A 27,624-nucleotide genomic window follows, 5' to 3' on the forward strand; every position below is an offset into this window, starting at 1 on the left:
CGGAGAAAGCAAGGCTGCGCGGGTCAGAGGAGATTGGGAGACGCGTCCATGAATCAGACGTGGTGGGCCCGGAGCCCGCCAAGAGATGGCCAGTCCCGAGTCGACCAGAGCACAAGCACCTCTGCTCTCAAGCAGAGAGCGAGAGAGGAACAGGAGCGAGGCAAGGCCTCTGGAAGGGGATGACAAGTAGGGAGCCAGAGGGGATCAAGACCCTAAATCTCAAAAGATGGTCTCAGAGTACTGAAGAGCGAGAGAGTGACCAAGCAGACAAGGGGTGGTGGGAGCCAGAGAAGCCCGAACGGCTCACCACCCAGAAGGGTCACATGGACCTGAAACTGAGTCGGAACCCCAGAAGAGTCACAAAAACAATTTTCAGCACAATACAATCTGTATTTTTTAAAATCTTTGTTTGTACCAGCATGATCTTCCATATATTCCATCATCAGATCATGCTGTTTTGGTGGGCACCCGGTTAATTCCAGAATGGACTATATAAACAGTGCGCTAGCTGGGATTCCTTCAAAACAATTTAACAGATTACAAAAGGCTCAAAACGCAGTGATCAGACTGATACATAAGCTCCCAAAAATGGCCTCAGTCTCAGCAGCTGAATAGCACTCCACGGGCTTCCAGTTTGGCAGAGAATACATTTTAAAATCTTCTGCCTGGTGTTAAAGTGCATTAATGGTTTGGTGAACCCATATTTGGGTAATACAATTTCCCTTTATGAGCAGACTCTGGTTCTCCTTTCGGCTGATAAATACCTCTTGAATATTCATTCCACCCGTTGCGTGTCCATAGGGCACAGACCTTTTTCTGTCTATGGGCCACGTTTCTGGAATTCTCTCCCACTATCGCTGTGCAAATTGACCTCTTGGCTTTTAAGAAAGCTCTAAAACCTTCCTTTTCCAGAAACCGGGGTAGTTGGTTCCTGTGATGTGTCAACTTGATCAGAGGTTGAACATAGTATAGCCTGTGCCTAGATGTGGTTAAGTCCATTAAGTGTGCAGTATAAATACATCAATATCAAATCATCAGTTACAGGAATACAGAAATTCCTATAATTTAATGGTGGCTACTCTTTTCAGGATCTTGGTCAACATTGGGACATTAGCTGTTGGACGGTAATTTGACAGTGTGTCAGAGTTTCATTGTATTTTAGTTTTTTGTAGTAGTGGTATTTTTCAAGAAATCCTTAGTTAATCTAGGACGATAGTTTGTGAAAGTGTTCTGTAAAGAAAGGTAGTATTCATCTAAACTTACCTACATGATGGCAGTGAGACAAGAACATCCACTTTTTTTCACAGTAAATATGGCAAAGGATGACTCAGATCGTTCCTCGATACATATTAGAATCTTTTGCGATGATTCTTCTAAGATTAGCTGTTTGTATTGAAAGGTCTCATGCATTGCATAAGGTTAGACATGATGGGTGTAAAAAGGGTAGCTTTATTCTTACTTTCTAATTGCATTGCGATGGAAAATATTTTTCAGGATGCATTTGAAGCTTTATTGATAAAATAATTAATTGTATATTACTTGCTTCTTTTGTATTTTCTATAACGTCAGACTAGCTTTAGAATCTGCAGTCTTCATTTTATATTTTCATATTTTTCTCATCTGTATTTGGGGAGGTCTTAATTGAGGTGTATACTATGTTTGTTGGGGTGTTTTGAGGGTTTGAAAACATAGTGCGGCAATTCTATTTGTAATATGCGAGAGGATTTTATAAATATGCACCAGCTGTTTTTATGTTAGGAATATGTAGTATTCCTTGAAAAGCTTCTTGAAGATATGTTTTAAAAACCTGAGCACACTTTAGTAGGATGGAACAATTTGGTGTTATTGGTTTTTGAAAAGTTGACTACCAATATCAAAACCAATTTCAAAATGGCCAGGACAGTTCACCTAATGTCTAGATATATTACTTACGAGACTTGCATTGCCCAGTATCCACTCTCAGTGTCTTTTTGAGTGGGTGGGTGACAATTTAGGTGGGAGCGGTCCAATTATCTTGCTTGTTGAGAGAGATCCATAATAAGAGGAACAGTTGTGTTCTTCAGCCATGGATGGATCAGTAGTTGCTACTCATGGATGAAAGTCATCACGGACTAAGTTAGAGTGGATTTCGGCAGTGGGCTTTAGAGGTAGTAAGACATTTCTTTTCCAAGTCCCCTTTATTTAGGTTTTGTGGTCTATAGAGAATGAATAAATAGTAGTATTGAGTCAGCAAGGTTATCATTTTTACCACTGAGATTTTGGTTGCTTAAATACTGAGAGATGGATATTAAGCACATTTTCATTGCCAGTCAAAAACCAGATCTTGTCATACAATCTCGAATTTGATAGTAGTTTGATGGAGTCGGAGGTTGTTTGGGGTGATCTAAAACCTCAATCCAGTTTTCTTCAGTATTAGTAATCATAAGGACTAGTTGGGTGACCTGAACTACTGATGGTCATCAGAATAGCTTTGATGGGAGATGGGTGTTCATACAATGGTTTTGTACTGCTTGGGAAGGGGAATATTTGTTGACAGTGACTAGGATTTTGTACGTTCTGCTTGAAAACATGTAAGGTTTGAAATCTGAGGGAAAGAAGGGGGGAGTCCTATGTTGTTCAGCTGACGTTTGTATAACTTTCTTTTGGGAAAGTGAAATCATGGGAGTTTGCCACTGTGTTCAGCCGAAGTATACAGAATAAAAGGCATTCTAGTTTTTAAAAAACGATACAAGTGAAAAGTGTGCAGTTACCTGAATTACAGGTCTAACAGACATCCAACATAGCCACCAGACAATCAGAACAAACTGGCTTTGAATAAGTGCTTTGTTCCGATGAAGCCAGTTATGCCTGCAGCGCATGCAAGACTGTTAGCATTCGTGCAACAGAGAAATGTGGCTAATATATTGTCCCCAAAGCCGCACAGTGTAATTCACTCCCAAAAAAAAAAATCATAAGGGTTTGACCTGAAGACAAAGTTTCTAAGTGAACAAATTAGTGGTTCACCCTAAAATGTAAACAAAACATGAATGAGCTAGAGTATTAAAAGAATTTAAATTAATACTACCGTAATCCCCATTGTTCTGCAAGTTGTAGAACTACAAGGCTATCAAGTCCTACCTTTTGCAAATATCACCTACGTTCAGATTAACACAGAAAAAGAAAGGTCTCCATTGGATTCCTATGTTGCTGTGTGTAGAAGGACATTCTTGGAAGCCTGAAAGGAGGTCAGTCTCATTCTTTAGAATCTACCGTCTAGCTACAAACTGTAATTTCCACATTGTGATGTGAATTGTTTCTTTCTCTGGTTTATTACAGTAATTCTAGTTTGCAGCACTGTGCTGCTGCCCTGCCCAGTACCCCTGCACCCCATTTGGAAACACCACCTAAACATCAAGGTCTTTTGCTCCTTTACCAGGGTTACGGTGCACTGACAACCACCCCGCAATGCTGAGCTAAGCTTTCAGTATCCAGCAGCTAACAAAAAGCTGTAGATGAGCATATGGTCAAAAACACAATCTGAATTGCAAGGCTGTGAAAATGATCGGTCATCTCATAGGCAAGATAAGCTAGGAAAATTCAGAAGCATTGTGCACATTTCAATGGATTCATTCGATCCAGATGAAGGGTAAATGGTATACAACACATAGCAGGATCTGTCAGTGGCAAAGATCAAGGTTGATGTTGTAGATATGAACCAGTTGTAGTAAGATGCATGTTTTCAGGTTTGGGAAACTCCGGAAAGTAGATAGCAGCTCAGCTTGATCAAGCCAGGTGCACATATTGTAAAGGAATTCTTTCTACTAAACTAGGGTAAGCAAATTAGCTAAGGCATCAGATTGTGAGGTCAGGAAGGATGCATGGGGGTTGGTTAGAATGACACAGGTCAGGAGGAAGTGTATTTAAGCTGAAAAGTTCCATTACACCAGGAGGGAATCGCAACCATCAGGAATGTAATCATTAAAAATCAGTCAAAAAGACTCCTTCCTCAGCCGCTTGCTGTTTCCCGTTTGAGGTTCACAAAACGTATATATGGATTCACTGTTGAGTTTCAATGCACCAGTACTAACCAGGAGGTAACAACTCAGTATTAAAGTGCATATTTTAATTAGCTATTTGATTATCATCATCAGTGGAGTAACTTTGCTGAAAATGTTGGTGGGGACAGGGGTGGGGTGGAAGGAGGGCGGGTGGTGGCTCTTATGGATTGTTTCGGCCAAATTGTTTGATAAAATTTGGTTTAATGGTAGATTTGACTGAATTCGTTCACCACCATTAGTTTGAAGCCGAAGATACCAAACATGATGAGCTGGGGTTGTGGGGGTGGCCCCCGCTCCCCATGTTTGGTATTTTTGACTTCGGCGGTTGCAGCGGTGTCCCCCGGTTCCTCAGCATTGGTGGCAGGGGCCCCAACAAAAAAAAAAGAATAAAAAGGGACCCTACAGCATTAGATCCAACCCGCGTTAAATGGATGGATCTGACGCAGCAGGGTACAGGTGTGGGTATACTGGTGGTTTTGAGGGGACATGGGTTTTCGTTTTTTGTACTGAGGTTAAAATGTATTTGCAGCAAAAATTACTACGGTCAAGTTCACTGTGATTTTGTACCTCAGTCAAACAACCTAAATTCCTGAGGGATAACACTAGACTACTACACCACAAGAGTCCATTGCTGACGCTCTGTTACAACTTTCGTAAGACTGGTGGCTTTATTCAATTGGGCCCCCACACATCTCCAGTCGGCCTGCCATGCACCCAGTGACGCAACATAACATTCACAAACATAATTCCAATAGAACATACAAACAATGCATTATTTATCATTCAGACCAGCCCCCCAACAAACATACACAAACACAATTCAAAATGATTTAAATAATTTTAAAAAAGTACCTCTGCTCTGCTTTCAAATGCTGCCCGGGCCACGTCTCATGTTACACCGACCTAACCTATTCGCACTCACGCACCTCCAGACAGAAACCAGCCAGCAGAATGAGCTTCCTAGTTCCTGTCTTTGTGTTGCACAAACACAAAGCCGGAAAGCGATTCTCTGCGCCGCCGCCCCTGGAAGTGCTGCTGCTAGTGTGGCAGCACAGGCGCCAGGCCCTGCAACACCCAGTTCAGCACCCTGGCTGCTGACTTTGAGTCAGGCCAGCCAGGGTGAGGGACTGAGCCATGCAGGGCATGCCGGCCCTGAATGTGTTGCAGCACGGCTGCCAGGCATCTCGGCATTATGTAATGAGACAGCGCAAGCCTTGCTGGGCACCACAGCCGGGCTCGCGCTGTCCAATTACATAATTGATGATTGCGGCCCCCCTGCCCTCCCTCCAAAAGTTGGGGGGGGACAAAAAGGCATGCCACAGAAGTTGGGGGGACAAAACCCCATGCCCCCCTATAATTACACCCATGATTATTATGCAATTGTATTCATTGATAGTTATTTCCAAAAAGTTTTGATTTGCTGAACTTGCCAGTTAAGCAACACACATTGGTGAACTCCCATGTCCCCTTTCTATTTGGGATCACAACTTTGTTTCGGAGTGTGTTCAAATGAAGCAGGTATAGCAGACTAAAAAGGAGCAAAAGGCTGAACTTTCAGAGTGTCGAGTACACGAGCAACAGCCTCCTTGCAGGGTGCAAGAGCCCTGGCAGTAAGCAGTGCCTTTATCCAAGGACTGCAGCTGGAGAAGTCTAGCTTCAGGATGCATCATGGTGCACTTCCACAGACATTTGCCAATAAAAAAAAATTTCGCTCCCAATTTCCCCACAAAAAATAGGACTCCGTCAGCCAGAGTACTGACATTTAAGGTCGACAGCAGTTTTCAAAGGCCAGACTTAGTTTTGCTTTTCTAATTAAAAACATATCGAATTTTAAAGTACTTATGTTTTAGGAGGACTGGCAGAAAGTAGAACACATGTCCTCTGGTCACTTGTAACCTCTGATGGCCCTAAAGCCATACTTCTTGTACGTCTCTAATGTTGACCATGAACGGACCAGAGGGAGAAGTAATTTAGTGAAGACAGTCCTTCATATAAAGTGCATTCTGCATTTCATATTAAGTTTGCAGTGTTACTATTTTAAGATTACAGAACTCCAGAGAGTAGAAACTGTCGCATTGGATTGTGTGTTACAAATGCAGCTATACATAATTCAGTTATTGCAGAACACATTGTTGGGCTAAAAAACGATGCTCATTCACAACAAGGGACCACTGGGTTCGAATGTAATAGTCTACTGGTGATCTGAATCCTTATGCAAGAGCCAACAAAGGAACGAAGAGAGACTAAAGTCACAGGGCAGCATGGCGCTATGGGAATCAACAAGCCAGCTATGGAGGAGGAATTGGTTTGGGAATTTGCAGATGAAGGCAAGTCCCTTTGCTCCAGAAAAAAAGACAACCCTCTAGGGAAATATGCCAGGCGATAGTGTTGCAAGGATAACAAGGTTTAATTGTACAGAATGCAAATATCTGCAAATGACTCTTCTGCACGAGAGCACTCTGGTTAATCTAAGGACAGGCAGAATCTTAACAAGCCATGTGCCGTCATCATATACAGTACAAACGGGTGCTACTGATTGGTAGTACCACATGGATGGGCCTAGTACATAGGGGATGCTAGGCTACAATTGGTTAGTTATGTTGCCGTCGATCAGCATCCACGTGGGTCAGCTGGGCTCATCTCAGTCTTGGGTGAAGGTCAGGTTGCTTGTATAACACATTGTTTCATCTAAACTAACACGCTAAGCTCCCTATTCCATCAGTGTGGAATGCACCTGGGCGGCACGGAAGGGAGGATATAATACAGTCATGCTGACCCACACATTCAGCGTTTCGTTGATACTGCACTTCCCGCACTCAAGGTTTCCACCCTGGGTTTTGATCTTTAACTTATCCCTCCCTGTACCTCATGTTACAAAGGCTGTGTTTTATGCAGGGAGAAATACAGTTGCACCTGCTTAGATCTTTCATGGACGCTTGATTTGTGTTGGGACGGGAGGGTTGCTTGCTTATCATGGAATGCAAAGCTGTGGGAGCCGGGTGAGTGGTGTGGGGCTGGCTCTGGGATGGCTGGGTGGGGGTTAGAGGTCTATTGGCAGTTTAGTGGAGACGAATGGACGTTACGCAGTGCCTGGTGTGTCTCACGCTCTTGCATGGCGCATTCCTCTGAAAGATACTAAATATTTGCAACAGTGAAAGGACAAGGTGGGGAAGTGAACTTCTGTGAGAACTGGCTAAGCGGATGCCTAGGTAGCTGGGTTCATGGAGTTTGGCGGGTGCAGCGCGATCATACAGGCGTGTGCTTTTTGGCCTACTACAAAATGGAGTTTCGTTCTGTGCATTTTCTAGTGTTGCGCATATACTGTTGGTTCTATACTACTTCTAGATGGTGTTTAATCGTGCAGTTTTCTCCCCCTTTTCTCCTCCTCCCAGTACATCACTTTGTATATGGCTCGCCTTAACTCAAAGCGCCTTTGGGCGGGTGGGATAGACTCATTTCCATCCCAACACAGACTGATCGAGCATCTTAGTTCCTTTTTAGTTCAACTACGCCAAATCAGGGCTCACAATTTGCAATCTACACTGGTCATTGGCTACTGATGAGTAAGACATGGTATGCTGTGCGTATGTGTAGAATTCATGTGGCAAATTACTTTGTAGTTTGGAACCTAAAATTGTAACCTCTGCTTAAATCAATACTTGAGTGCATTTACATAGTTAATCTTGAAAAAAAAGAAAACAAAAAAAAGGACCAAACAGGATTCTGTGGCACTGCGAATAGCGCACTTGTGTATGTTGGGCACAACTTACCCTTTGCTCATCAAGTTTCAGAAGTTGATCCGTTACTTTAGGTGTGTTCAAGGCAAGGCGCAGGCAGTGGTTATTTAGCTCAGGTAAGACATATTCCAAAACATCTTTCAGTGGAATTCCTCTCACAGTGCCATGCTTTGCGGTTGTTGGAATGGCATCCTCAAGGATGGATCCTCTTAGAGTTACAAGCTACATGGAAAAATAAGCAGAGGAAACACTTAAAGAAACAGATTTACCTTCTCTGAAATTCAACAGTGCAATAAAGCAAAACAGGAAAATAAACTGTTCTTATTCAAGTGACTGAAAGGTTTAGTAAACTTCTTTGTTAAAGAATTAAATTTGAAAGGCAACACATTCAAACACTTCCCCATCCGGTTCTAAAATCATTAACAAACTACTAAATATCACTATTAGCTATAAAGCACCTAAATACTATGTGCCTAATGGTTCTTGCAGAAAACAATGTACAATTAAAATATATACGTGTGCATGTATTCCGCACAACACTGAAAGTCTGGAGGTGAAACCTTTTAAGGTCACTTCCAAAATCATGCAAAACATTGAATACAGAGGTTAAAGACACTCCTAAATGTAAGCAGCTTTAATGGTTAGGTGACTACAAACCTGGTAAAAGTGTGCACAATACAGATGAACCACCACCAGGGACTGGCTTAATGGCCAACATCTATCTTAATGATTAAGGTCTAGAAAAAGTCACAATCTTTAGTTATTGTCACATACAATACATGGAAACATACAGTTAAGGAACCAAGTATTGCTAAAGAAACTATGCAATATTCCCCCTATCAAGCCTTGCAAAAGACATTACATATGACGTTATGTAACAAAAAAACTGTCCAACAAGGGGATTTGACCATACCACTGATATTATTGATGCAGTCACTAGTTTCTTGATAGAACACACTACAAAAGAAATACCATGCACTTTTAAAACATCCAGAGTCCGCTAGGGTGATCGAGATGTTGCATAGTGAAACTGTACATCTTACTACTTAATTTAAGAAAAAGGAAATCTAAAGTAAACATGAAGTGCAACAACATAAGCTCATTTTGTAAAGTTATTGTGGGGGAAACTGCAACTCTAGAAATAATGACAAAAGCAAATCTATTGAAAAACATTATTTTCCGACAGACGTCCAAGACCCCTTTTAAATCCCACAGCGGAGCGACGAATATACTCACTAAGATATTGATTTGAAGATGAGGAATATGCCAAACAAATGGCAACCTAACCCCTGTTACAAATGGAAAAGAAACAGTTAAATACCAGAATAATAGACACGAAAGTACATTAACAATGCATAAACCAGAATATCTATTGGAGTGGCATAATGGACCCAAAATAACTTGGAGCTGTTAGCAAAAATCCAGGGAAGACCAGAACTAGAGAACATTCAAAATTTTCACTAAAGTGCCGTACTCTAGAAAGTAGGACTATACCAATATTAATACAAACACAATTCCCAGTCTCTGTACACCACCAACAGCACAAGCATGGAGTCTCCATTGAGATAGAGGAAAAGGGAACTAAGGGTGGAAATTGAAATCAAAATAAAGTCGGAACAAACAGAAATCCAAAATCACCAGAGAAGGTAGAATGATTAACACAGGGGCCTAGGAAGTGCAAGAGAAGTGAAAGCCAAGAGGAAACACCTGGAGCCAAAAAGGATCAAAATGACCTAACAGAATTCGAAGATGGCCGCGTATGAGTAGAGTCGCGACCCGCAGAGCTCCAGCCCAATTCTACCCCTCCCGACACAGCAGCAGCAAAGATCCCACCGAAACGGGGTGAACTGAGGCACCTTGGCCAGGACAGAGGAAGAAGATAGTCACCGCACCAGGACGAGCGGAGAAAGAGCAAGGAGGTGGGTGCGCACCCCGTGAACCCTTCCGGGGAACTAGTAGCGGACCCAGCCCAGCAGCACCGTTGTGGGCGCGGGCTGGTTTTAACACATCCAGTAAAAGTCCACATCAGCTCGGGCATTGCACCCACCTGCTCCGTCACTCCATCTGCATAGCCCGGGATGAAGGCGGGCCCCACACAGCAGTACTCGCCCCGATCGAGCACTCCAGAGCACAGTCTGAGGGCAGCACCAGGACATCCTGTAGCCAGGGACTCTCTTACCTGCATCAGAGCTCCGTCTAGCACCCGCACGCACTGCAAGATCACAGCAGTCACCCCTGGAAAAGGTCACCCGGTGGAGACCACAGGCAGCTTGCAGCAACACAGCCATCTGCAGACGGTAGATCGGTAGACGCGAGAGCCCAGGCCGACTCCTTAAACAGCTATCCACCCTCTCCTAAGCTCCAGCACAACGTGCAAGCCTTCACAGAACTCTCTGCATTCCAGGACCAGTCTTACAAGGCCCAAGCATAGGAGGGGGAGCAGCAATCTTCCTACAGCCACAGAAAAAGCAAAGACCTCCAGCACCTACACACCATAGACCCCATTCAGGGGACTCTGCCCTCCAACAACAGTCTCATACCAGCGCCCTCAAACCCAAAAGCTTCTGCATGAACCTCATCCACTCTCCTCAGCCCCCAGCACAACACGTAAGCCAGTACTGAGCTCACCGAATTCCATGACCTGGCCTACCGGGCCCAGGCATAGGAGGGGACGCAGCACTCACCCCACTACCACCGACCAGCACATAAACACCATAGTCCCCATTCAGGGGTCTCTGTCTTTCAACAAAAAGACACACACCAGTGCCATGCGGCCCAACAGCTATCGCCGGAACCAGACACAATACGCAGGGAGGACAGCGAGGACCGGTGGAGACCTTCCCACGCTAGCAGCAGTCAATGGGCCTCATTACAAATTTGGTGGTAGCCTTGTCAGTAAAACCGGCAGGCTTCTGCCGAACATGCACATTTTTCCAGCACCTGGCAATGGGAAAATACAGGGTCATAACAACCCTGGCGGACCCTGTATTTCCCCATTGCCAGGCACCGGAATGCATTACTGCACGTTCCCATTTGAGCCCCACAGGGATCAATGGGGAGGTCTGATGCACCGGCACCATTCGTGAATGGCGCTGGTGCATTTGACATGGTCTGCTTGCGGGTGCCGATCTGCCCGCCAGGTCAGACCTGGTGGCGAAAAGGCACCCGCGAGCAGACCTTATAGTTTGCCTGTCCAGTAACAATGGTACCGGCAAGCTTACCGGTACTACTGTTACCGGACCGGCAAATTTATGAGGCCCAATGCCTGGCACCAAAGGAAATAAATCAGAATGGAAGCCGCTACCTACCCCCAAGCAAAACCCACTACAGGAATGCTGGTCCAGAGCCGAGGGGGCACCCGGTGACCCCATCTGCACTCAAGACGCAGTGAGTGCGGCGGGGGACGACATGGCTGCTTTCTAAGTAACATATGGAGCGTTGCCTTCAGACATTCCAGGACAAGCTAACGGCATCCCCACAAATGCAATTCCATACGGTCACCACAGAAATGAAGGCGCAGCTGGCGGATGTGCGCAAAGACATTGCATCCCTGGGGGATAGAGTTGACACCAAGGAGAGGGCACCGCAGGAGCCAACGCAGAAATCTTCAAAGTTGGAAGAGCTCTTATACCACCTAGCCAGAACAACCCACAACATTGAGCTACAATGCAGTGATCTCGTGAAAAGATCACACCGGGCCAATACTCACATCCAGAAGCAGAACGGGATGTCGACCTCAGAGAGCAAGTGTAAAATATTTTCAAGGACCTTCTGGGCATGGAAGGAGAGGCAGATGTGCCAATAGACAGAATCCACTGCGTAGGGATAAGCAAGGAACCAGGCGCCAGCCCTAGGGATACCCTGGCCGTGTTAACCTCCTACACGCAAAAAGAACTGATCCTGAGGGCGGCCAGGAATGCAGCACCAATCTCATACGGCGGTAACAAGATTCAATTGTATCAGGACATATCCCAGCTAACCTTGCAGAAGAGAAGGGACTTGCAAAGTTTGCTGGAACACATGCAAATCAAAAATATCACATATAGATGGACCTTCCCCTTTGGCCTCCTCTTTAGCTGGAACAGCAAAACTCATAGAATCACTACTAAGGAGGGAGCCAGGATAATGCAAATCGAACAGGACGATCAGCGTGGCCCCTCTGCCTCAGACAGACTCCCAAAAGCCCCCGGCATTGGGACTGGACAACGAAGGAACTCACCCAAAGAAAGCCCCAAAAGCAATCCCCACAAGATATACCGGGTACCTTGTCGCCAGTCAGTGATGCACCAAAAATACAAGGGACAGACATTAAGCCTGTCAGGACTTGAATACTACCTATAGCATTGTCGGGCCACTACGATCTCGCCTTGGAATCCAATTAGGAGCAAGGAAAGGGGTTTTAGGATACCATGCATACAGTTTCTCTGGGTCATTTAGTGGGTTGCCTCCAAGGTCTCGTACATGGGATATGATATGATGGGTTATTTATAACGCGCTTAATACCCAGAGGTTTCTAAGCGCAGACTAGGGAATTGAACCTGTGTTGCTCCATGTTGTTTTGCTTTCAAGGAGAGTACGTTACCCCTTAGCTATCCTCCCGAAACAAATGTTTAGATAAGGCAGCCTGCTCCAGGGAGGACGGAAGGGGGAGGGTAGTTCGAGGAGGGAGGGATTGGAAAGCACACAGGGATGGGTACGAGGGCTTCGACAAGAGGGTAACAGCAGTAGACAGGGACCCAACGATGAACACCGTACTGAATAGTAAGGATTGGATTCCCACCGGAAGGCGCACCCTGAACAACCTGCCCATTTCCAGTGCTTAACACTTAACATTAGGGGGCTGAACTCCCCCCATAAAACGGTGGAAAACAAACACCTTCTCTCCACTCACCAGCCAATATACTAGCCCTTCAGGAGACACATTATAGCACAGGCTAAACCTACGACACTACCCCCAAATCATCCAAGGTAATGCCAAGAACAAAACACTAGTTGTACTCCTAGCATTCAAACAAGGTGCCCAAGTGTCAATACATCACACACACACAGACAAAACAGGCCGATATATGTTTGGGATCGTCAAACTGGAGGAGCTCACCCCGAGGGTGGCTTCAATATACGCCCCGAACGCAGGCCAGGAGCAATTTCTAAAGTCGGTTCTCACACGACTTGAAAGTTTTGGGGAAGGCGAGACCATACTGTTGGGAGACTTTAACATTGCATGAAATCCCGCACGGGATAGGAGCACTAGCACTAGGTATGCTCAACCCCCAGCATCCAAATCACTTAACACCAAATTCAAGCAACTGGCACTTAAGAGATGTGTGAGAGGCACTGAGAGGGAAGGAAGTAGCATACACACAACTCCCATGTGCACAAATAGTTCTCCGGGGTCAACTGCATCTGGGCCTCAACCACACTACTGGGCCATTTATCTGACATCTCCATACATGCCATCACCATCTGTGACCACGCCCCAATAACACTCACTCTCCCCTAGATAAAAAGCACACTATGGACCTGGAAATTCCCGGTCGAACTCTTAGCAGATTAGGCCACATGTGAGGAGCTGGGCCAGAATATATGAGAATATTTTTCCCCCAACCCCATCGGGGTGACTAGCAAGGCCACCCGGTGGGATGCCTTTAGTGCAACTCTAAGAGGAGAGCTTACTGCGGTAGCAGCCACAGGAGCAAACAAAGGAAAAACAAAGAAGCAGATCTGGAAAAGGAGCTGAGAACCATAATGAAACAAAATGCGACTGACACCAGTGCACGGCTCCAGAAAGAATATAGGGAGGCAAAGGGTAGACTGAACCTCATACATATGAAACACGCTGAAAAATGCATACTCCTCCTTAGGCAGAAGTACTACGTCAAGGCAAACAAAGCCGACGCTCTTTTGGTGAGACAATTAAGGGGGTGGAGGGGAAATCTCATCCTGGGGGTTTGGAGGACCTGCAGGGGACCAAAGTAACAACTACCGACGGAATCTCTGCACAATTCTACTCCTTCTTCTCACTCCTATATAAATCAGAACACCCCGACCTGCAACTCTAGCATCAATATTTACAGGCAACCCCCATAAAAACGATTTTGACTTCGGACAGGGACCAGTTGGAAGCAGACATCACCCGAGAGGAAGTCCAGAAGGCCATCGCGAATCTCCCGCTAAACAAATCACCGGGCCCAGGTGGCTATTCTGCATTCCTCTATAAAAAATGTAGTTCCATTTTGGCTCCCAAGCTCACTGATCTCTTTAATTCATATGCCATCTCGGGCATGGTAACGGCCACTATGGAGGAGGCTAAAATAATCATATTCCCTAAGCTGGGTAAGGACCAGCCAAGTGCGGGTTGTGTAGACCAATAGCACTCATGAACTTGGAGGCAACAATGCACACCAAAGTCCTGGCTAACCGCATCGAACATCTGATGCCGACCTTCCTCCACCCTGACCAAACCAAATTAATAAACGGAGGATATGTCACCTACTAGAAAAAGTAGGCAAGAAAGGGGACCCTGCAGTACTTGTCTCCCATGGAGAAAGCGTTTGACAGGGTGGAAGTGCCGCTCGTCTTCAACACTCTGCAAACAATGCGTTTTGGGCCCCAAGTACATCACGAAGGTAAAGCCAACTACGTTAAACCCCAAAGCCAGACTGCTCATAAAATCGGCCAACTGTCCCAATTGGTCCATCTCCAAATGGGGCACGAAACAGAGATGTCTGCTCTCCCCTCTACGTATTACACCTAGAGCATCGATTGACTCAGATTTGTTCGTCGTCAACAATCAAGGGTATCCGGTTTGGTGCAGATATACACACTCTAATGGCCTAAGCAGATGATATTCTCCTTGCCCTCACAAACCCGGTCAATTCACTCCCTGCAGCACTGTCGGAATTGGAAAGGTTTGGCCAGGTCATCCGACTAAAAATCAACGTCTCGAAATCAGAAATTCTAAACCTACCAGTCGACCAAGACAAATTATCCAGAGCCAAAGAAATGACAGAACTGAAGTCAGTCCCCAATAGCATCCATATCCTGGGGGTATCCATCACACGCTCACTGGGGGGACTCTAAGGCAAACTTCCAACCCCTTCTTGCTCAAATTCAAACAGCTACAAACGTGAACACCACTTACAATAACAAGGCTGGGAAGAGTCAATTCCATTAAATAGGATAGCTTACCGCAGGTTCTTCACCTCTTTCTCAGGCCCTCCCCATCAAGTAACCGTCAACTTTCTTCCGTACCCTGAACACAATGGTATCTAAATTCATATGGAAGAACAAACCCCCGCGAATCGTGCTGGAAACACTAATGCTCCACCCAAACAGAGGGGGGTCTATGTTTGCGTAACTTTTGGGCATACTACAGGGCTGAGCAACTACGAGTAATAAAAGACTGGTTCATAGAGAGTTCAGACAAACGATGCGCAAATAGGCCAACAGATGCAGAAGAAATTGTGGCTTTATAGGACGGATAGACCACGAAACATCCACTGTAGCGAGATCACAAAGCTAGTGGAGGACACTTGGGACCATGCAATTAGACAGCACCACATTACAACCCTCCCTTCTCCCCTGACCCGAATATTCACCAACCTCCAGTTCACTCCCGGAATGCAACAGGCAGCATTAGTGGATAATAGCGGACTGTAGCAAACTCTGCAATATGTTCCAGGGAGGCGACATCAAATCCTTTATCCAAAGCAAAGAGGAATTAAACCTACAGGAATCTAAATGGTTTCAATAATTTCAGGTGCGAGATTGGCTAATGCCCCCCCTGAACAAACTGGCTGCCACGCGACTCTTGACACACTTTGAAAGATTCTTAACCTACAACCCTGGAAACAAACACATGATATCCAGCTTACACAAATTTCTCATAGATCCCCCACTCTCCAAAATCCCATATCAACTCAGATGGGAACAAACACTGCGAGTGCCCGTCGAAGAAAACTGGACCTCCTTATGGTCAGATATTTCAAAGCTGACACAGTCTCTCCAAATCAGGAAATTCTGGTTGAAATTAATGTTCCAATGGCAATACACACCTACACGACTGCACAAGATATATCCCAATTCTTGTCGGAGAAGTGCTGGAGGGGAGGTGGGCATACCGGGGGTTAGCTACACATTTGGCGATCCTGCCCAAAAATATGAATGTACTGGCAGGAGGTGGAGGGTCATGTGCAAAAAGATATTTGGCCTCACTAACGATAGACTGCTATCCGAAACCCTTCTGGGCCTCACCGGACCGGACAATAGACGCTGACCGAAATATCGTCAGAAAGCCTATCCGATTCTCAGGAAAGCAACCCTATTGGTGATCGCCGGGAAATGGAAATCCGCGAATCCTCCACAAACACTAGACTGGCTACAGAAATTGTGGGAATTAGTTTTGATGGAATGGGTTACATATGCAATACACGGAGAACAAAGCAAATTTATGATGGAATGGGCAACCATACCGGACTTTCTCCACGGCGTATATGTTGAACAACACTGTCCTCACAGACTACACCTACTGGGGATATCCTGAACTTTTTTATAGACTGCTCATCTTCACTAGGCCGACCGTGTACCGGGGGTGGGGGGGTGAGGATGGGCGGGTGGAGGTTTTGTTCTGTCTGTTTGTATTAAACATCAATAAAGAAAAGTTTGAAAGAAATGACCTAACAATGCCAAACAAAGCAGAAGGGTGCCAGGATGATTCAGGAACATATTAGGTCGCCTCATAAAACCTGAGAAGGTCTGAGTGCGTTGAGACTAGGGCTACACCGGGTACATGTAACTTATCTTAAACAGAACAATCCCTACCTTCGCCGTCACTCTACATCCTCCAAAATATATATCAATGAATCAACATATATTGACATGGTATACAAAAACAACAACAAAATATTGCATCTTTGAAAACTCTGCTAACTCTTACTAATTCTAAAACATGTGAAACCATTTGTTCATTTTTTTTAAATATCTTAAAACAGATGTCAAAATAGTGACTAATTGAAAAGTATGTATACAACAACAATTCTACACTTCCCTTAGAGCTTTCAATATTTATTTGTTTTTACATTCTCTTTCTCATTCAGTATGATGCCCCAACATGTTGCTGCTCCTGACCATTGTACTCTGCATTCCTCTGGTGTGTCTGGCAACGTGATACAGGTAATTTTGCAGAACCTGCATGAACAGGAAATTTAGTGGAATTCATTAGAGAGAGTCGATCAAGTAGAGATGTAATTTGGCTCACAAATATTTTTTTAAATTGTTAGGAGAGAAATCGAGGCATTTGTTTTATCAATGAGATTGGTATATCCTGTAAATTCTAAACATGGCAATAGGAATTCCAAGATAGTTAAAAAATCTACAGAAGGCAGGACGACTAAAATGGTCAACTTGAATATAATATATGAGTGTTAAAGGGGAAGGCTTGCTCCTATTGGTCCAGACAGATATTTACTGACAAATCTAGGGAATGATTGCCCATGGCTACTGAGCTCACTGCAAGTACCCTTGACACCAAATAAGCATACACTGCACCTTTAGTTCGAAACCATCTAAGGTTCCATCATGGAACTGCAGAGGTTTTGGCCACTTCTTAACTAACCAAACTGCTTCTCGAGTTATTACACATTATGTATTTGTTCTAGAAGAAACACGGTAAATGAATCCCATAACTATAGATGGATTTTCCACGTTTTTTTAAAGGCACACAGCTGAACTCTAGGGGCGCCAGGCACGAGCTTGGCCATAGCTCGACAGTCCACTTGGCTCTTCAGCAGAGATATTTAAACAAAACATAGTGATAGCCTATTCATTGCAAAAAAATAAAATGGAAGCAGTCTGGTTGTTGTAAAGGAAACTTGATTATCAATGTATATTGGAATCAGGTATGACACCAAGAAACCCTATTGTTTAATCAACAGACCAAATCGTTTTGGCTTGGTAGTATTCAGAGGTGCACAAATAATAGTCTTCTGGCTCTGGGCCTCAATTGTTACTGTCCCTCAATTATTGACTCAGGCAATGGATGCCCTAGTATGTTGCCCATTTCCTTGGGAGAGAGGGGCAACACTTGTTGGTATAGGTGGGTTAGATTTATGGCTGTATGGTAACTAGACGAATGGGAAATCAGAAGGAGAGTATAGCACATGAAATACCTGGTATAGAGGATGTTTGTATTCATGAATTAATTATTTATCTAGCTATGTGTCCTCTAGCCACTACAAGAAATGATCCCTACTGAATATAAATTTTACCAATTCAAGGGACCAGGCATGTTTAAGCTGCGAGATAAATCTTCAACATATCATGTTTGAGCAAATCTAGCATGTCTCAAAAAGAAGTTAACTGATCTAGAAATCTCCTTTGAAAAAAATATGAATGTTTAAGTTCATAATTCATCTGTAGGGTTCAAAAGTAAGATTGGATTTGCAGGAGCTAAAATCAGCTCCTGGATACCCAGCAATAACCAGAGCCTACCAATGGGAAACGAAAAGCCAGTGGATTGCCTTCTGCAAATCAAATTTCCATATTAGATGGAAACATAATTGTGTTCATTATTTATGACCCTGTATGTTTTAAATGCAGCTGATGTTAAATTCACAATAGTGTTTGTTCGGCATCCCTAGGCCTGGGGAGTGAGAAGTAGCACCTGGTATATGTTGTTGTCAAGCTAACCAGACTCTTCGAGATGTCAAGCCCTAGCTCCCCTCAATTTCGAAAACTGATCAAATGTGGATAAGGAGTACAGGTTTAGTACTGTAAATAAGATGGAAGACAGCATTTTCTATGTGTTATTGTAAAAAGGCTCAGGTTTTAAACCAATGTAGGCACATATATGCATTTATTTTAGCTGGGGGTGTTGTGGGGCAGCCGTCAAAATGGCGGTTCTTCTACAAGCTCCATACGGAGCGGGCAGCAAAAATAAAATAAAACTCCAATATCCTTGCCTATCAAGATACAATCGGCAGGACTACACTGGCACAAGCTCTCTCCTTCAATTGATCCATCTTCCAGCTTCCGGGGACTGTACATTCCATGTTCAGTCGGGCGACCGACTGCTGGGGACCAGCCAGAGAGCAGTGAGAGCGGCCACAGAGACCGAGGAGGCCCCGACATCGGAGCGGCCCAGGTCCTAGACCCACCCAGATACATTATTTACGCCAATTAAACTGGTGCTGCTCTGCGGGCAGCCCGACTACAGGGAGAGCGACACGCTGCAGCAAGGATCTGTCCCTCAATTCTCCCAGCCCTGGGCAGAGACGGTGAGACTGATATGTTGGGGCTGCGTACCTCATTGGCTCATCCCCGGCTCCAGTGGACACCTGGAGCCGGGATCCCCAGCATTCTTGTCGGACGGCATTGTGTATCACCACAGGCAAAGGGGGACCTCTGCTGAAACTGTCTGCCACTGTCATTCGCATACTCCTGATACGCACCAAGGGCGGGCGGTGCGCCGTAGAGGCGCCAGGAGCCTCACCAGTGAGCAGATGCTTGGCCCAACTCCCCATCCCCTGACCTCCTAGTTGGCACAGCAGGAACCATTACCGCCAGAAGCACGCTAAAGTATTATACACCCAACCCGGGGCACGGAATAACACTTTCATCCGGTGCAGGCCCAGGGCCAGACAGGCGGGTCGTAGCGCCCGCAGGACACATCTAGACTACTGCAGGAATTGGCGTGGAGCTGCAGCACCTTGTGAGTAACTTGTCCCCTTACATGTGAATTGCTGAGGCGGGAGTGAGGGAACGGAGGATAGACTGCGCAGCATAGCAGGCCACACTCTCGGTGGAATACTCCCACAGTGCCCCCAACTGATGGGGGGGGGGGGGTCGGATGTGGCACTGAGTTTGCGGTGGCTGGAAGGTGGCACTAGCCAAACCCTCAAGGCGGCAACACTGTGGCGGCGGCCTAAACAGACCATTGTAAACTGCATGCTCGGTATGTGTGGAAACCACACTAGGACCTGACAAAATCTGGAACAGCTGCCCCATCCACCTACGCTGACTCCCCAGGAGAAATAGGGGGCATCTAGACACTCACTGATCTATACTTCACTGCAACAGCACAGCAAATTGGGAAGGCAACTGGTATCCAAGCTATACCTAGGATAGGTATGAACAAACTCTGCATCACTTCTGCTGACGGCTACAAGCTTTAAGTAGGGGCCAGGTGACCATATACCTAGCTGATCATATCGAAACATGATGAACGGTGCAGGGAGCAAGAAGGGATGTAGAATGGATCGTTTCACGATGGCAGCACCGAAAACCCCTGTGGAGATGGCCTTGCCATCAGCCACTGACACCCCAACAGCACCCTTACCGTTAAGCATGCAACAAATACTCGACAACATGACCAAAGCGTTCAATGCAGTGCATGGCAAACTGGACAATATTGCCATAACAGTCACTTCCATAAGGGCCCAACTCGAGAAGAAGACTCAGAGAATTACGGAAGCTGAGAAGAGAACTGGCACAGCTGTTGACGACATTACAACCCTACAAACCACAGTGGCGACTCTCTCCGAAGATATGAGAATGGTAAAGGCCAAATGAGATGACCTGGAATCAAGATCTCACAGAAATAACCTATGCATTGTGGGGATACCCGAGGAGGCGCTACGTGGCAACATGGAGATAGCGGTAGAGGAGCTACTCCGAGGACTACTGGATGAAGCCAGATTGTCCTCCCACTTTACAATTGAATGCCTGCCCATCGGGCACTGGCGGTTCAACCCAAACCAGGCAACTACCCCCAGCGAATCATTGCCAGAGTCATGAACTACATAGACCATGTCCTGTGATGGGCCAGAGAAATTGGTGATCTCTGTTACGAGCAACATTATTCATATATACCCAGATTTTACAGTAGCCTTTCAGCAGGAGCGCTGCACGTTCACGAGGGTGAAAAAACGTTTGCGAAACAGAAACATATCCTACGCTATGCTCTTTCCGGCCCGCCTCACATATCAGCATAACAACAAGGCGTTCTTCTTTACAGTCCCGGCAGAAGCAATATCCTTTATTGAAACGCATATACCTATGCCCGACCCCTGCTCTGGGGGTGCACATCATACATGACGGTTAATGTACTCATTCATAACTGGCTTATTGTAAAATGGGTCCTAGGAATGCACGCTTCATCAGGCTATGTTTTACGAGTTAGGTATTATAAATTAAGTTTGTCCGTCCGCTCCGTGCAGCTACAGCATCTCCTGTGCAAGTGCAATGTGCTGTTTTAGGCTGGTTGTAGGGAGGCCTGGAGGGTGCAGTGAGGGTGAGAGGTGTGGGGGTAGAGTTGGTGATTTGGTTAAAATCACACTTGGTGAAACTTGGGAAAAGACACGGGACATTTAAGATTAGACACCCACATTGGGGAGACCTGACGTCATACTTTAACCCTTTCACCGCCAAGGGTCTTCTCCCCGTTCCCCCAGTGCCAGGGCCTTTTTTGGTGATTTCGGTATGTCGCCATTCAATCCCTTGTCACTTTTTTGCTACATGAGATACCTCGGGCCAAATTCCGCCCCTTTTTCTCCCACATGTAGGCAGTCATAACGCCACCAAAGAATCCTATTTTCCTTTGGGTGGAGGGGGGGCGGGTGAGAGAAAATAACCAAAAAGGGAGAACATTTTGGATTTTTCAGAAAATGCCAATAATCTGATGTACAAAGAAGCCTGTGTTTTTTTCCTTGTAAGTGCTAGGAACAAATGGTTTGCTGAATTCCCCCATTCTCCAGGCTTTCAAGAGCAGGTTGAGTGGAAACCAAAAAACATTTTGATACTGGCCTTTTTTTCCAATAGGACATTCGTGGACGGAATGCAAGGGAAGGGTAGGAAAGCTGAATGGGAAGACAGAAAGGCATACATTTCTGAGAAGTAGACAAAATTCCAAGTTTAGGGGTGAACTGGTAAAATTCCATAGTTTGGAACAAAACAAAAAAAATAAAAAATCGGGTAAGGCAATGGCTTCTGTGAATTTTAAGAAAAACAATGCTCGGCTACATTCCCCAGACTCTTCCAGTTAGAAAAACACACATTTTTCATAATGTTTCACAAAACAAGCATTACCACAAGCCAAAAACGGAGCCATGGTACACAGGATTTTTATGCTTATGGCCTAAACAGACATACTTAGCATGTGTAAATAAGGAAAACAAATGTGGTGAGGAAGGGCAAGCATAAACTTTTTGAAAGAGCACAGGCACATCTTTTGAAGGGTAGGTGACTTGTACAGGTTGTTTTGTGCCTAAAGAAGCGACTAAATGTAGGTCACATTTGGGAAATGACAGGGTTGTGGGACAAAGTGCATCAGCAAATGTGTTGAAACGTTATGAAAACCATGCAAACACAACAAATGTCATACCTTCCAGCGTTCCCACAGGTGTCCCGCCGGAAACAGTACCTCACATGTGTGGGTGCACCTACCTAGGCACAAAGGGAAAAGGCTAAACCACTGTTAACCCCAAGTCTTTCAGCAGAGCAGATTATGCAGGACTTTGCTCATATGGACAAACTACAGATTTGGCCACCAAGGAAAATAGGGAACCCCATGCATTTCCAAAAAGAAAACACCTGTGGGAATCCACAGCGGTCTGACTTGTGCAAAACGACCCATAATTGATTACCCACAATCCCCTGCAAAGTCCGAAATTTTGCGGGAAAAAACACAATTTTCAGACATTTCACTCTGCCCGCCCACCGAAACACGCTGCCAACACCACGTCCTACCTTCCCGCGTTCCCACAGGTGTTCTCACAAAAACGGTACCTCTTTGTGTGGGTGCACCAAACGGGGCGCAATAGGAAAAGGCTAAACCACTGGTAACCCCAAGTCTTTCGGCAGAGCAGATTTTGAAGAATTTTGCTCTTGTGGACAACCTACAGATTTGGGCCTGGGGTGTCGCAACCACCAAGAAAATCGGGGAACCCCATGCATTTTCTGAAAAGAGGACACCCGTGGGAATCCACGGAGGTCTGACTGTGCAAATCGCCCCAGAATGTATTACCTACAAGGCCCGGCAAAATCTGAAATTTGGAAGAAAAAAAAAGTTTGACATTTACCTCTGCCCACCCACCGAAACATGCCGTCAACAACTCATGTCCTACCTTCCTGCGTTTCCACAGGTGTCTTAACGAAAACGGTACCTCACATGTGTGGGTGCATCTACCTGGGTGAAAAAGAAAAAGTGTTGACCGTCCACAAGTTCTATGGCAGTCCCAGGGAGCACTGGCAGGGTCCCCAACCTTTCCCGGAGGGAGAAGCTGCAATGCAGGCCAGCTAGAGATCCAGGATAGTCGGGGGTAATGTCCCTGGCCTTGGTGGGCTGTCTCCCATATGGGGCAACCATCCCAAAGTGCAGTAGTGGTTCCAGTAAGCCCCGGCAGGGCCCCCCTCCCTTCCCGGAGGTAGATTCTGTAACGCATCCCAGCCAGAACTCCAGGATGGTCAGGGGAGCCATCTCGTCCTTGGCACTGCAAACATAGTTAAGCAATGGGGAGGACTCAGAAAAGTCACGTTAATTAGCTGGAACGTCAGGGGACTGGGTAATCTGATCAAAGCGCGGCCAATAGTTGCACACGCCAAGTGGAAGGGTACACAGATCCTCTTTCTTCAGGAGACGCACGCACTAGACAGACTGGCTCTTAATTTGACACCAAGATGGGGCACACAGAGATATTACACTACTTACTCTGCTAATGCTAGGGCGTACTTATTTTGATACACTGCTTGCTTCGCTTTATACTACTAGACAGACCCCAGAGGGCAGATACATTCTGGTCCATGGGATCCTACATAAGGAAGAACTCCTCCTAGTGAGCGTTGGCCTTTTATGATGGCCTGTTTGAATTGTGTTAACTACATCCCCTGGCAGAGGCAGTGCTAGCCAGCGATTTGAATACCATACTGGACATCACACTGGAATTATCAGGCACTGCTAGGCGCACATTGTGCAGGGTGGCGCAGGCGATACTACGGGGCATGCAGGCGAGGGCACTGCTGGATGTTTGGAGGTCACTGCGGGGCACAAACAGAGTACTTTGTACACAATATGAATTCACGCATAGACATGTGGTTGATTTCTGCCTCCTTGCTTAACATGGTCACACAATGCAAGATCCTCCCTCGTACCCTTTCTGACCACTCCCCAATACTATTGACACTGGAATTCCCAGTGACTGGGGCAACCCGCCCGTTATGGAGATTCAAATCGGCAACACTCACAGATATGACATTCTTCATACAACTGCGCAAAATCAACGGTGGCATCCTTATGGCAGGCCTTTAAGGTGTTCGTTCGGGGGTTGGGAGGGTCGCCATGTTGGCCAAATTTGGAGTCCTTAAAAGCATCAGTAGAGATTTGGCTAGGAAAGAAGCTGCACTGAGTGCCCTGCAACGAAAGGGATGCCAGTCCCCAGATATGGACCTTCACCTTAAGACACAATTGGCACTAGAGGAATACAAGGATTTAGCTCAGCTGGAGGTGTTCTGATTGATAGACCACAGAGGGCCAAGCGATATAGAGAGGCCGACAGACCAGGCCGAATCCTAGCCCGCTTAGTTAAATCCAAATTTGGGAATGCACACATACCCTATATCCGGGTGCCCGATGGTTCGATAGTTCACAGCAACACTGACATCAATAAGGTATGCAATGACTTTTACCTGGCTCTATACCAACCTAAGGGGAGTGCCTCGGCGAGTGAGACAGAACTCCATTTGAATGGGATACACACCACCCTCCTCTCCAGCCCGATGCAGGACGCTCTGGAGGTACCACTAACAGTGGAGGAAATACAAGCAGCCATTGAGGAAATTCCCCTGAGTTAAGGCCCCCCGGCTCGGATGGGCTGGGTGCTGAGCTCTATAAGGAATTCCCTGGGCTGCTCTCCCCTTATTTACTACAACTCTGGGAGGAGGCACTGGTGATAGGGGTACTACTTGAATCGGTACGGGAGTCAGTCACCATACTGCTACTCAAGTCAGACAAGGCACCGGAAGAATGCGGGTCTTATAGACCTCTGTCCCTCATTAATAGAAATGCCAAAATATTTGGCAAGATACTTGCAATGCATCTATTCCCACTGATGACCCATATGGTACACCCTGATCAGGCGGGATTGATACCAGGCCGGTCGACGGCATTATGCCTTCAACGTCTATACAACATCATGACTTTAACCCCTCCCGGCGTTCAGGTGGTGGCAGTATCGCTGGATATGCTAAAAAAGCCTTTGATACAGTGTCATGGCCGTTCCTCTTCCAGGTATTGACCAACTACGCACTTGGAACCAGATTCATATCCTGGGTGAAATTGTGTGCATACAAATGGTTGCGACTCCCCCCCTATAGCAATTGAGAGGGGTTATCAGGCAAGAGTGCCCACTGTCCCCATTGCTATTTGCACTGAAAATCAAGCCACTAGCAGATAATATTCAGGCCGAACACAGTCGTACTGGCATAATGATAGGTGGGAAACCAGAGGTCATCTCTATGTACGCTGATGACATACTATTATATAGAAGAGACCCAGAGGTTAATTTGGCTAAGGCAGTAGATACTGTGATGGAGTTTGGTGCGCACTCTGGACTGCACCTGAATAGTAGCAAATCTGAAATGTTTCCACTGTTTAAACGAGATGACGGAAACCACGAACGCCATGGGGCTGAAATGGGCTCCTCATTCTATCCGCTATTTGGGGATAATGGTGTCATGTACACCTTACTTAACCCACAAATAGAATTACGGGTCCTACATGGGGGTCCTTTAGGCTAAACTGCAGAAATGGGGGAGGGTACCGATGTCAATGGCTGCACGACTATCTCCAATTCCCCAAACTGCTCTACATGTTCAATAATATTCCACTATGGCCGGGCCGCACACTGTCATGACCGGACAGCTGCATGTTCCTCCTTCGTTTGGGCAGGTGGGGCGGTCCAACAAATGGACACACTTGACCAGGCCATATGAAAAGAGGGGGGGGGGGTTCAATGCACCCGACTTTGAGCTGTATTACATGGTTGCGGAGGCACACTATGCTTCCTTCTAGGCTGATCCGGGCCTCCCCTACCGCACTCATGTCTTCAGAAGGTGCGTGCTGATCCCACTTCCTTAACATCCTTACTGATAGGTGTTAGGGAGAATTCTCTTATAAGGCTAATTTCCCAAACCTAGTGAGTCCCCCCAGCAACTTTGCTGGATTTTTGGGGTTTGGTTTTTTCTCCTGCTAAGAGTGAGACTCTTTTCCTCCCACTCTTAGGCATGATTTGAGGTATGTATTTGACTTTCTGTGTGTTTATGGGCTATGGGGTCTTTTACTCCATAGGGGATTATCTGTTTTTTCATGTGTGTTAAACAGCACCCTCAGTGCAGTAACACAGGGGTGTCATAGTGACCCCCAAACATAGACTCCATAACTTGGGACTGACTATTGTCTCCCAGGGCATGTAAAGTCACAAATGACTTTACTAGTCCTAAATTGTGAACAGAACCAGTACAAACCATCATATTGTGGAAGTACTGGAGGGGTTAATTATATTGCTCCTGGGTCTGTTTTCAAGGCGGCACTGTCCAGTCCCCCCTTCTCAAGTTTCTGGCTGGTGGCAGTGGTTACCACGTGAAATATTCCACCAGAATATTCTCTATGGGATTTTCCCATTGATTTTAAACGCACCACTTTTTGGTGCAATGTTAAAGATACCGCTGGTTTATTTATTTAATATTAAATCAACGGTTGGGTCTTTTTGCCAGGACTCTCTTCTAAAATGGTGTTCGTGTCCGTCTCTGTAACTCTGACCATGGTCAAGCCCTTTGTTCCACTTTTTGGCGGGCTTCTCCACAGAAGCCCTCCAAATGGTGCCACTCTGTCTGGGTTCCACAGGATGGGTGGGGAGGGGAATTGGCACCCTGGACTGCGTTGCCTTAGCAACTCAAGCCACACTCTATTCTGATTGGCCCTGTGGTGAGCCCCCTTAGCATGTGTGAGCGACAGCTAGGCTGTTGAATGGGGTTTTTCTGCATGAAAGCAGGGCCTTTGGGACTGGAACTTCAGAAGTCGCCACAGGACCTAAGAATCCGAAGAAGGAAGAAGCCGAGCCATCTGCAACGACTACACCACCAGTGGAGCCCTGCTGCAACGAACTCACCACTTTCCCAACGACAAGAGAAGATCTTCTGCTGGGCGAGTCTTCTTCCTCTGAACTGGTGGGACCAGCCAGTTCGCCCCTTTCGCCTTCCAAAGATGTCTGTTGATCGAATCGCCCGTGCCAAGCACCCCGACGGCCGGATAGCCAAGCTTCATCACTTTGACCGCGAATAAAAGGAACACACCTTTTACCGACTAACTCCGCGGCTGGTTTCATCCCTGTGCAGTGTATCGAACTCCACTTTTCCTCCTCGACGAGATCCTCTCTTCCCCTGGTCGAAACAACGAACTGCAACCACTGCCAGGAACAACTGCCACCGCTGGAGCTTCCTCTCTCTTTAAGGTACTGTGTCCTGCCTGGCCTCCCTTTCTTCGTTTTGCCCAAGGTGACCCTTAAATCCTTGGCTTTCCAACTGGGCGGGCCCCAGACCTTCTAACTTTACCTTCTTGAATCGCCCCAACCTCTTTTGAACATTCTGCAATGACTTTTAGTGCATTTTAAACCGTGTGATCCTGGGCACATTTCGCTTTGCTCCATTTAAAGTGGGCCTGGCCTATGAACTTTGGCTCTACAATGTATACTGCCTTTATTCCCTTGCTGAGAACTCCTAAAAGCGTTGGGACCTGTTTTATTTCTATGCTCTGCCTTTTTCTCTCCCTTTAACCTAACTATTGGAGTGCCATCTAGGTTACA

General features: G+C 46.0%; 1 protein-coding gene across 5 annotated transcripts in view; it reads right to left on the reverse strand.

Moving 5' to 3' along the window:
* Positions 1–27,624, reverse strand: part of SIPA1L3 (signal induced proliferation associated 1 like 3) — a 1,632,279-nt gene that overhangs the window by 1,161,638 nt on the left and 443,017 nt on the right. For all 5 annotated transcript variants that reach the window (XM_069644476.1, XM_069644475.1, XM_069644474.1 and 2 more), the window contains exon 5: positions 7,808–7,996. In XM_069644476.1, the coding sequence (XP_069500577.1) occupies positions 7,808–7,996 (189 nt within the window). The remainder of the gene's footprint in view (positions 1–7,807; positions 7,997–27,624) is intronic.

Source organism: Ambystoma mexicanum, chromosome 2p (assembly GCF_040938575.1).
Source record: "Ambystoma mexicanum isolate Mex_15411 chromosome 2p, UKY_AmexF1_1, whole genome shotgun sequence".
Lineage (NCBI taxonomy): Eukaryota > Metazoa > Chordata > Amphibia > Caudata > Ambystomatidae > Ambystoma > Ambystoma mexicanum.